Here is a 12,511-nt window from a genome sequence, read left to right as displayed (position 1 = left end):
CACCCCTAATCACTCTCCTGCCACACCCCTAATCACTGTCCCACCGCACTCCTGCCACACCCTTAATCACTCTCCCACCACACCCCTGCTGCACCCCTAATCACTCTCCTGCCGCTCCCCTGATCACTCTCCTGCCGCACCCCTGATCACTCTCCCACCGCACCCCTGATCACTCTCCCCACCACACCCCTTCCACACCCCTAATCACTCTCCTGCCGATCCCCTGATCACTCTCCTGCCGCAGCCCTGATCACTCTCCCCACCACACCCCTGCCACACCCCTAATCACTCTCCTGCCGCGCCCCTGCCACACCCCTAATCACTCTCCTGCCGCACCCCTGATCACTCTCCTGCCGCAGCCCTGATCACTCTCCCCACCACACGCCTGCCACATCCCTAATCACTCTCCTGCCACTCCCCTAATCACTGTCCCACCACACCCCTAATCACTCTCCTGCCACAAACCTGCAATATCCTTAATCACTCTCCCCAAAACACCCCTGCCACACCACTAATCACTCTCCCACCACACCCCTGCAATATCCCTAATCACTTTCCTGCCACACCCCTGCCGCACCCCTAATCACTCTCCCACCATACCACTAATCACTCTCCGACCACACCCCTGATCACTCTCCTGCCACACCCCTAATCACTCTCCCACCATACCCCTGCCGCACCCCTAATCACTCTCCCTCCACACCCTTGCAATATCCCTAATCACTCTCCTGCCACACGCCTGCCGCACCCCTAATCACTCTCCTGCCACACCCCTGCCGCACCCCTAATCACTCTCCCACCATACCCCTGCCGCACCCCTAATCACTCTCCCACCACACACCCCTAATCACTCTCCCACCACACCCCTAATCACTCTCCTGCCACACCCCTAATCACTCTCCTACCATACCCCTGCCGCACCCCTAATCACTCTCCCACCACACCCCTGCCGCACCTCTAATCACTCTCCCACCACACCCCTGCAATATCCCTAATCACTCTTCTGCCACACCCCTAATCACTCTCCTGCCACACCCCTGCAATATACCTAATCACTCTTCTGCCACACCCCTGCCACACCGCTAATCACTCTCCCACCACACCCCTGCCACACCCCTAATCACACTCCCACCACACCCCTGCCACACACCCCTAATCACTCTCCTGCCACACCACCCCTACCGCACCCCTAATCACTCTCCCACCACACCCCTGCCACACCCCTAATCACTCTCCCACCACACCCCTGCCACACCCCCTAATCACTCTCCCACACACTGTCCCCAGCAGAAAAAGCGCTCTTACAAGAGGCTTCAGTATTTCTGCACGTAAAATTTTCCGCGTCCCCCTTGTGCTTCCGGTTAGCGAGAAGCACAAGGAGGAAAGAAAACCTCAAGGTGGCCATCTTGTGGCCAAATAGTAAAACTACTTCTACATATTTTTTACATTACAATTTACACATATAATAACATTAAAAATTAACTGTTTATTTCCCACACCAAAATATTACCCAAATAAATTTTTTAATGGAAAAAAAAATTACAATAAAAAAAAAGAAAAAAAAAAGACAAATAGTTACCTAAGGGTCTGAAATATGGATTTGAAGGCGGTATACTACGGACATTTTTTAAATTATAAGCTTGTAAGTAGTGATGGACGCAAAACAGAAAAAATGTACCTTATTTCCAAATAAAATATTGGCGCCATACATTGTGATACGGACAAAATTTAAATGGTGTCATAACCGAGACAAATGGGCAAATAAAATACATAGGTTTTAATTTTGGTAGTGTGGATTATTTTAAAGCTATAATTGCCGAAAACTGAGAAATAATACATTTTTTCCATTTTTTTCTTATTAATCCTGTTAAAATGCATTTATAAAAAAATAATTCCTAGCAAAATGTACCACCCAAAGAAAGCCTAATTAGTGGCGGAAAAAACAAGATATAGATCAATAAATTGTGTTAAGTAGTGATAACGTTATTAGCGAATGAATGGGAGGTGAAAATTGCTCTGATTCATAAGGTGAAAAATCCCCGCGGGCTGAAATGGTTAATAATAAAAATGTAAATAGCGCTGACATCTTGTATATTGAGTATATTGTCTTGTCACTAACTGTCCCTTTGATGGGCTCACAATCTGATCCCTGCCACAGCCATATGTTTCTAAGGTAGTGTAGGGCCAATAATAAAAAAAAAAAGAAAAACGCAGCAGCAATCACATATCCCCAAATGAAAGCTCTATTTGTGGGAAGAAAAGGGGGTACGATTAATTTGGGTGCTAAGTTGTATGACTGAGCAATAAACCATTAAAGTTGTGAAGTGCTGAATTGTAAAAAAAAATGGCCTGGTCACAAGGGGGGTATAAAGCTCTGGGGCCCAAGAAGTTAAGTACAGCTCATTTATACTGACTATTGTGCTCGCCGTGTGCTGAGAAGTGATTGTACAAAAACCATATGAGATGGACAGGATGAGATAGGCCCAGCGCAGCACACTGTGGCCAGAATGTCCGTTCCTTCAAGATTCAAATAAAGTATCATTTACTTTGCTTTAAAGAGGAACTCCAGTGAAAATAATGTAATAAAAAAGTGCTTCATTTTTACAATAAATATGTATAAATGATTTAGTCAGTGTTTGCTCATTGTAAAATCTTTCCTCTGCCTGATTTACATTCTGACATTTATCACATGGTGACATTTTTACTGCTGGCAGTTGATGTAGCTGATGTAGCTGCTGCTTGCTTTTTGGCAGTTGGAAACACTTGTAAACAGCAGGGGCATAACTAGAAATTACTGCCCCCCCCCCCTTCCAAAACTTTGAATGGGGCACCCTCCCCAATCATACTTTGTATTATTCGTTATCAGTGGCTGAGCAAATGCAGTCATTAGAACTATTGTGCATAGAGCAGAAAGTTTTTTTCTCTCTATGCCCTTAGTTATCAGTCTCTCAGGACAGGGAAAGGAAACTTCTCTCCCCACAGGGCCCCTTGCAGCTTCTGGGCCCCCCGCGGCTGCAACCCTTGCAGGGTCTATTGTTACGCCCCTGGTAAACAGCTATTTCCCACAATGCAACAAGGTTCACAGACAGGAAACTGCCAGGACCATGGTCCTCAGAGTTTTTTGTGGGAGGGGTTTCACCACAATATCAGCCATACAGCGCCCCCTGATGATCCGTTTGTGAAAAGGAATAGAAAGAAAATTGTGTAACTTGAATAAAGAGGCTCAATAAAGGTGTATTCAAATTGTTTGGCTGGCAGAAACAGTAGAATTGGCATAATGGTTGAATTGGCAACGACACTAGTCCGTTTCGGGCTGAATATGCCCTTTGTCAGGCCAAATAAGCGACCATAGGCTGCAAGGTCCCCCGGCGTCTCCATGGCTCCTCTCCGTGTCCTGCCAGCAGGGGCGTTTCTAGGGTCCTTGGAGATCAGTGGCACCTGTGGGCACCAGGCGGGGAGGCAAAAAATGGGCGTGGCCATGAGGTGAGTGGGCGTGGCCATGGGTGGGGCCAAATGTACATGAACTTAGCAGTGGTGTAAGCTACGGATAACGGGCCTGCCCATCGAAATATTGGACGGAGCCCCCTGTCCTTTATTTAGATCATTTACAATCAGTATAGGCATAGATCAAAGATGTATACGCACATACAATTTTGATTAGTCAATCACTGACCCCCAATTTTCCCACCCCCGTGCAGTAAGTGGGCCAACAGACAATGAATTTTATGAACAGAGCTAAAATTGGCTAATCAAAAATGTATGTGTGTACCAGGCTTTACAGCTAATACTGTACATACTGAAAGTAGCAGGGATCAGCATACAATACAGCTGGTTTACAATCAATAAAGGCACAGAGTAACACCTTACACTGTACACACTGGAGGTAAATCAGCACACAGTGCAAGCACTAGAGAACAGCGTATACTGTACATACTGTAGGCAGCAGAATTCAGCACACTGCAGCTAGCGTGCCAAAAATATGACGATCACGTTGTGCGGCGTGATTATCGTGCCGCACCAAAAAATTGGTGGGCCATGGACCAGAATATAGGTGTGGTAACGGGTGGAGACAAATTTACATGAACCTAGCAATGGTGGGACATCAGATTAGGACAGTGGTGGCGAACCTTTTGGAGGCCGAGTGCCCAAACTGCAACCCAAAAGTCACTTATCTATCGCAAAGTGGCAACAGCAATTTAAACTAAATACTGTACAAACGTTTTAACTCATACATGAACATTATGGAAAATCCAAGTTGAAAATAAACTGTGAAGATAAACAATTTCATCCATCCTACTCCTGAAAAATGTATTCAATTTTTTAGAACCTCCCAGTTTTATTTTCTGTTTTAAAACGCTAAAAAAGTAGGTTTAATGCTATTGTCTCATATGATAAGGATTCAGCTTTTCCCATAGTCTCGCAGTTAGCAATCATGTGACCCCCAACAAGACATATTCAGCAATCATGAGGCCCCCAACAAATCATGAGGCCCCCAACAAGACAAATTCAGCAATCATGAGGCCTCCAACAAATCATGAGGCCCCCAACAAGACAAATTCAGCAATCATGAGGCCCCCAACAAGACAAATTCAGCAATCATGAGGCCCCCAACAAATCATGAGGCCCCCAACAAGACAAATTCAGCAATCATGAGGCCCCCAACAAGACAAATTCAGCAGTCATGAGGCACATAAATAGACAGCATTTCACATAAATAGGCAGAATGCCCCCTTAATATGGTAGCCCCCCAAGTTAGGTAGTGAGTGACAGGGACCCCCAGGTTAGCTAGTGAGTGACAGGCGCCTCCAGTTAGGTAGTGAGTGACAGGGACCCCGATAGTGAGTGACAGGGAGCACCTTTAGGTAGTGAGTGAGTGACAGGGAGCCCCTTTAGGCAGTGAGTGAGTGACAGGGAGCCCCTTTAGGGAGTGAGTGAGTGACAGGGAGGCCCTTTAGGGAGTGAGTGAGTGACAGGGAGCCCCTTTAGGAAGTGAGTGAGTGCCAGGGAGCCCCTTTAGTGAGTGAGTGCGTGCCAGGGAGCCCCTTTAGGGAGTGAGTGAGTGACAGAGAGGCCCTTTAGGGAGTGAGTGAGTGACAGAGAGGCCCTTTAGGGAGTGATTGAGTGACAGGGAGGCCCTTTAGGGAATGAGTGAGTGACAGGGAGCCCCTTTAGGCAGTGAGTGAGTGACAGGGAGCCCTGCGTGCCAGGGAGCCCCTTTAGGGAGTGAGTGCGTGCCAGGGAGCCCCTTTAGGGAGTGAGTGCGTGACAGGGAGCCCCTTTAGGGAGTGAGTGAGTGACAGGGAGCCCCTTTAGGGAGTGAGTGAGTGACAGGGAGCCCCTTTAGGGAGTGAGTGAGTGCCAGGGAGCCCCTTTAGGGAGTGAGTGAGTGCCAGGGAGCCCCTTTAGGGAGTGAGTGAGTGCCAGGGAGCCCCTTTAGGGAGTGAGTGAGTGACAGGGAGCCCCTTTAGGGAGTGAGTGAGTGACAGGGAGCCCCTTTAGGGAGTGAGTGAGTGACAGGGAGCCCCTTTAGGGAGTGAGTGAGTGACAGGGAGGCCCTTTAGGGAGTGAGTGAGTGCCAGGGAGCCCCTTTAGGGAGTGAGTGAGTGACAGGGAGCCCCTTTAGGGAGTGAGTGAGTGCCAGGGAGCCCCTTTAGGGAGTGAGTGAGTGCCAGGGAGCCCCTTTAGGGAGTGAGTGAGTGCCAGGGAGCCCCTTTAGGGAGTGAGTGAGTGCCAGGGAGCCCCTTTAGGGAGTGAGTGAGTGAGTGACAGGGAGCCCCTTTAGTGAGTGAGTGAGTGAGTGACAGGGAGGCCCCCCCCTCTAGCAGCCGCCGCCGCCGCAGCCGCCGCTCCCCCCCTACCTCTCAGCAGACCTCAGGATCAGCGGCGACCCGACCAGATGTACGAGCGGGCGCTGGACGCACCCGCTCGATATGCGGAAGTGATGTCACTTCCGCATATCAGTGCGGGCGCTGGGTCCTAGCGCCCGCACGATTGGTCGCCGGCTCGCCGCCTGATCCTGAGGTCTGAGACTGTCAGTGACGCGGCGGCTGGAGGGAGCCGCTGAGTCTTGACAGAGGGGGCGGCCGGGCGGAGATCCGTGGCACCCCAGGACAGATTGGGGGCACGTGCCCCCCTAAAACAGGGCTAGCGACGCCCCTGCCTGCCAGCGGCTCCCGTTACCAGCGACACCCGGGCTAGGTGTTGGGCCGACTCTTCCTGGATACTGGCACTTGTCGTCATCACGTCGGACCCTATGCGGCATCACGCTGGCTGGCATGATAGGCCTGCGCATGAACGGTTTTCTAAACTGCACATGTGCAGGCCTGTCACACCGCCCGGCGTGATGACATGTAGCGGCCGGCGTGATGACTACGAGCGTCAGGATCCAGGAAGAGTCGGTCCAACACCTGGCCCGGGTGTCGCTGGTAACGGGAGCCACTGGCGGGACACGGAGAGGAGCCAGGGGGACACCGGGCGGACCCGAAGCCTACGGTGGGCTGGAGGAGGCCCCAGGTAAGTGAAATTTTTGAAATTAGCGGAATGCAATGTGAACAAGCCCTTAGAGCAGGGGTCTCAAACTCGCGTCCCACGGGCCATTTGCGGCCCTCGATACAATATTTTGTGGCCCTCGCTGGTAAAAGCTTCCTTATAGTTGCTTCAGTGCTCCCAAGTAATCCGCCGCATCCCCGCCTCTAAACGAGGGCTGCAGAGCCCCCAAATTGCCCGGGGGGCAATCCGCCAGCATTTCCTGGAAGGGGCAGAGCTTTCAGCTTCAGCTCTGCCCCTCCTGACGTCAATCGCCGCACGGATCGCCGCCTCTCCCCGCCCCTCTCTGTGAAGGAAGAGTGAGAGGGGCGGGCAGAGGCGGCGATTGTGAAATTCCTTATGCAGCCCAGCCTCATCCTGACTTTGCCTCCTGCGGCCCCCCAGGTAAATTTAATTGGGGACCCCTGCCTTAGAGAGTTTAGCCGGTCTAATCCCCCCCTCATCTGTGACTAATCACCACTGTAATTTGATCTCACAGCTGTGTCCGCTCAGGAATCTTATCTGCTATGGCAGAGCAGCTAATTTGTAAACACAGGATTTTAACCCTATGTCTGCTTCCATGAAAGCAGGAAGTAGACACACTGCAGATTTATTGCAGGATTTTGTATCAGCTGTAACAAAGAAATATTTTTCTCTAAAGGTTATTATGCTGTTGCTTATCTTTTAGGGCAGAGAGAAAGTTCTGAGTTCAGGTCTGCTTAAAGTGGTTACATTACGTTGTAACGTTTGAGGCCACTCAGGCCATTAGTCCATAGTACAGCCCAGCGGATCAGTAAGGGATCATCCATATTAGGCTACATATCCCTAATTATACCAGAATAATAACATGTTTGATGAAAGATGACCTTATGGGACTTTGTAAGTAGTTGAAAAGCCCAGGGCCTCTTTTCTCCAAATATTTGTTTTTTTCTATTTGCGTTCGTCAGCAAACACTAAATATGACTTTCTTGCAATCAGAGATATCTGGCGCTGATTCACAACATGTATCTGATGAATAATCCCTTCGTTACTTGATTTGCGGCATCAATATCTGACCGATTCAATCATAATAAACAAATCTTCCAGAGATTAGAGTCACAATGCGTCTCCCGGTCGTCATTTCAATAGAATTCTAGCACGAAATCGATTGGACTGAGTTTTTGGCGGTGTAATGTGGCGCAACACACCGCATCGTTGTAGCCAAAATACAGTCTGAAACCAGCCTTAACCACTTAAAGGAATACTGTAGGGGGGTCGGGGGAAAATGAGTTGAACTTACCCGGGGCTTCTAATGGTCATGCTGTGCCCGTGCAGCCACTCACCGATGCTCCGGCCCCGCCTCCGGTTCACTTCTGGAATTTCAGACTTTAAAGTCTGAAAAACACTGCCGTGTCCTCGCTCCTGCTGATGTCACCAGGAGTGTACTGCGCAGGCACAGACCATACTGGGCTTGTGCTATACACTCCTGGTGACGTCAGTGGGAGCGAGGACACAGCAACGCAGGCGCAGTGGTTTTCAGACTTTAAAGTCTGAAATTCCAGAAGTGAACCGGAGGCGAGGCCGGAGCATCGGTGAATGGCTGCGCGGGCACAGGATGTCTGCAGGGGACCATTAGAAGCCCCCGGTAAGTTCAACTCATTTTCCCTCGACCCTCCTACAGTATCCCTTTAAGGACCGCTGTCTTAAACCCGCCTAGTGACCACCAGGCCATTTTTTACAAATTAGGCCACTGCAGCTTTAAGGCATCGCTGCATTGCCGTACAACTCAGCACACTAGTGATACCCCCCCATGTTCTGCCCACCAACAGAGATTTTGTTGGTGGGCTGTGATTGCTCCCCCAATGTTTTTTTTTACAAATATTGTTTCTTTTTGTAATACATTTTGCTGTGTTTTTTTTTGTCAGAGAGGTGTAAGCAGGGGAGGGGACAGCTGCAGTGTCAGAGAGGTGTAAGCAGGGGAGAGGACAGCCGCAGTGTCAGAGAGGTGTAAGCAGGGGAGGGGACAGCTGCAGTGTCAGAGAGGTGTAAGCAGGGGAGAGGACAGCCGCAGTGTCAGAGAGGTGTAAGCAGGGGAGGTGACAGCTGCAGTGTCAGAGAGGTGTAAGCAGGGGAGAGGACAGCTGCAGTGTCAGAGAGGTGTAAGCAGGGGAGGGGACAGCTGCAGTGTCAGAGAGGTGTAAGCAGAGGAGGGAAATGCTGCAGTGTCAGAGAGGTGTAAGCAGGGGAGGGGACAGCTGCAGTGTCAGAGGTGTAAGCAGGAGAGGGGCCAGCCACAGTGTCAGAGAGGTGTAAGCAGGGGAGGGGACAGCTGCAGTGTCAGAGAGGTGTAAGCAGGGGAGAGGACAGCCGCAGTGTCAGAGAGGTGTAAGCAGGGGAGTGGACAGCTGCAGTGTCAGAGAGGTGTAATCAGGGGAGGGGAGAGCTGCAGTGTCAGAGAGATGTAAGCAGAGGAGGGGACAGCTGCAGTGGCAGAGAGGTGTAAGCAGGGGAGGGGACAGCCGCAGTGTCAGAGAGGTGTAAGTAGGGGAGGGGACAGCTGCAGTGTCAGAGAGCTGTAAGCAGGGGAGGGGCAGCTACAGTGTCAGAGAGTTGTAAGCAGCGGAGGGGATAACTGCAGTGTCAGAGTGGTGTATGCAGGGGAGGGGACAGCTGCAATGTCAGAGAGGTGTAAGCAGAGGAGGGAAATGCTGCAGTGTCAGAGAGGTGTAAGCAGAGAAGAGGACCGCTGCAGTGTCAGAGAGGTGTAAGCAGGGGAGGGGACAGCTGCAGTGTCAGAGAGGTGTAAGCAGAGGAGGGAAATGCTGCAGTGTCAGATAGTTGTAAGCAGGGGAGGGGACAGCTGCAGTGTCAGAGAGGTGTAAGCAGAGGAGGGAAATGCTGCAGTGTCAGAGAGGTGTAAGCAGGGGAGGGGACAGCTGCAGTGTCAGAGGTGTAAGCAGGGGAGGGGCCAGCCACAGTGTCAGAGAGGTGTAAGCAGGGGAGGGGACAGCTGCAGTGTCAGAGAGGTGTAAGCAGGGGAGAGGACAGCCGCAGTGTCAGAGAGGTGTAAGCAGGGGAGTGGACAGCTGCAGTGTCAGAGAGGTGTAATCAGGGGAGGGGAGAGCTGCAGTGTCAGAGAGATGTAAGCAGAGGAGGGGACAGCTGCAGTGGCAGAGAGGTGTAAGCACGGGATGAACCAGCTGCAGTGTCAGAGAGGTGTAATCAGGGGAGGGGACAGCTGCAGTGTCAGAGAGATGTAAGCAGGGGAGGGGACAGCTGCAGTGGCAGAGAGGTGTAAGCACGGGATGAATCAGCCGCAGTGTCAGAGAGGTGTAAGCAGGGGAGGGGAAAGCTGCAGTGTCAGAGAGGTGTAAGCACGGGATGAACCAGCTGCAGTGTCAGAGAGGTGTAGGCAGAGGAGGGGACAGCTGCAGTATCAGAGAGGTGTAATCAGGGGAGGGGACAGCTGCAGTGCCAGAGAGGTGTAAGCAAGGGAGGGGACAGCTGCAGTGTCAGAGAGGTGTAATCCGGGGAGGGGACAGCTGCAGTGGCAGAGAGGTGTAATCAGGGGAGGGGACAGCTGCAGTGGCAGAGAGGTGTAAGCAGGGGAGGGGACAGCATTGTCAGAGAGGTAAAGGCTGGGGAGAACAGTCTATTAATGGTTACAACTAATCCAAACACATATAGAGGTGATCATTATTGTTACCAGCTTGGCACTAATAAAGAGCTAATAAAGCGGTTAAAGAGGGGCTGGAGCTGCAGCAAGGGCACAGGAAGCACGCAGGGGGACGCAGGGGAGGAAGCCCCAGGTAAGTGGATTTTTTATTTTTAAATTGCTTAGACCTTCCCTTTAAAGAACAAGTGTAATGAGAGGTGTATGGAGGCTGCCATATTTATTTCCTTTTAAGCAATACAAGTTGCCTGGCTGCCCTGCTGATCCTCTGCCTCTAATACTTTTAGCCATAGACCCTGAACAAGCATGCAGCAGATCAGGTGTTTCTGACATTATTGTAAGATCTGACAAGATTAGCTGCATGCTTGTTTCTGGTTTGATTCAGACACTACGGCAGCCAAATAGATCAGCAGGGCTGCCAGGCAACTGGTATTGTTTAAGAGTAAATAAATATGGCAGCCTCCATATTCTTCTCACTACAGTTGTCCTTTAATTTGGCAATAACATATATTTTATAATGTTATACCAACCATGTATTATGTAAACAAAAAAATTGTGCTATAACAACAAAATATACAAAATACATTGGTGTAAGAAAGATTATTGTTATACCAATACTCTATATTAAAAAGCCAAAACATATGGGTATAACAGATACGATAGTACGCCAACAAAATATTTTTGTATAATAAGATCGTTTGTTATAGACAAACTATATAGTGTAATAAAATACATTGTTGTAACAACAAACTGTATTACTATGACAAAGCATGTTTTAATACCAACAAACTGTTATAATAACAATATATTGTTATACCAACAAACTTTATAATCATAATATATTGTTATACCAACAAACTATACAAAATATATTGGGATAGCAATATTTTATTATACTAACAATCAATATTAGTTTTTAATGTCTAGACCAACTACAGCCCATCAGTAAAACAATGTATATTTATGTCATTATTACAAAATGAACTATTAAAGGGGAACTGAACTTAGAGGTATACAGAGGCTGCCATATTTATTTCCTTTTAATCAATACCAGTTGCCTGGCAGCCCTGCTGATCCTCTGCCGGTAATACTATTAGCCACAGCCCCTGAACAAGCATGCAGCAGATCAGGTGTTTAAGACTTTAAAGTCAGATCTGACAAGACTAGCTGCATGCTTGTTTCTGGTGTTATTCAGATACTACTGCAGAGAAATAGACCAGCAGGGCTGCCAGGCAACTGGTATTGTTTAAAAGGAAATAAATATGGCGGCCTCCGTATACCTCTTACTTCAGTTCCCCTTTAAGCCAACAAATAAAAACTCAAACTGTTATCCCTAGAAAGTACACAAAGTCAATGTTATTATGCTGATGAACTCACATTGGACAGGGTGGAGCCCAGCTTGGGATCACTTCTCCTCCTGTTGATTCATGACGGATTCTCAGTGCGGATACGAGTGTCAGCTCTGCAGACGAGGACGTTACGCTGCAGCTGTGTAGGATGCTGGCAGGTCACAGGAGGGAGAGGAGGAGAATTTGAGCTAGCTGTCTTTCAGTAGGGCAGGGTATCGGATGGCAATAACAGTGTGCATGTCACAGGCATACATCAGAGTACAGAGAGAGGGAGGCAGGGTACCTGCTGCTGCACCAGATCCCCCCAGAGATCCGCTCTCCCTCCTGGGGGCTGGCACCCTGGGAAAAGCAGAAGAAGGCTGAGTGTACAGCCAACAGATCACAAACAGGGTGTGTTTATGTGAAATGAGTCCAGGAGGAGGAGAGGGGAGGAGGCAGGAGAGGAGAAGATACAGTGTAACAATACACAACTTCCACACATCACTGAGAGAGATACAGCGTAACACAATACACAACTTCCACACATCACTGTGAGATACAGAATAACACAATACACAACTTCCACACATCACTGAGAGAGATACAGCGTAACACAATACACAACTACTACACTGCAACACATCACTGTGAGAGATACAGAATAACACAATACACAACTACTACACTGCAACACATCACTGTGAGAGATACAGCGTAACACAATACACAACTACTACACTGCAACACATCACTGTGAGAGATACAGCGTAACACAATATACAACTACTACACTGCAACATATCACTGTGAGAGATACAGCGTAACACAATACACAACTACTACACTGCAACACATCACTGTGAGAGATACAGCGTAACACAATACACAACTACTACACTGCAACACATCACTGTGAGAGATACAGCATAACACAATACACAACTACTACAATGCAACACATCACTGCCAGAGATACAGCGTAACACAATACACAACTACTACACTG

The 12,511-nt window shown here is 49.1% G+C and overlaps 1 protein-coding gene across 1 annotated transcript in view; it reads right to left on the bottom strand.

The window, feature by feature from the left end:
- The window catches only part of PAQR8 (progestin and adipoQ receptor family member 8), a 104,741-nt gene extending 92,903 nt beyond the window's left edge, over window positions 1–11,838 (bottom strand). Inside the window, exon 1 of the mRNA XM_068278998.1 lies at window positions 11,555–11,838. Coding sequence (XP_068135099.1) covers window positions 11,555–11,556 — 2 coding nt within the window. The 5' untranslated portion in view covers window positions 11,557–11,838. The remainder of the gene's footprint in view (window positions 1–11,554) is intronic.
- Window positions 11,839–12,511: the final 673 nt, after the last annotated feature.

This window comes from Hyperolius riggenbachi, chromosome 4 (assembly GCF_040937935.1).
Source record: "Hyperolius riggenbachi isolate aHypRig1 chromosome 4, aHypRig1.pri, whole genome shotgun sequence".
Taxonomy (NCBI): domain Eukaryota; kingdom Metazoa; phylum Chordata; class Amphibia; order Anura; family Hyperoliidae; genus Hyperolius; species Hyperolius riggenbachi.
This window is presented reverse-complemented; position numbering and strand designations above follow the sequence as displayed.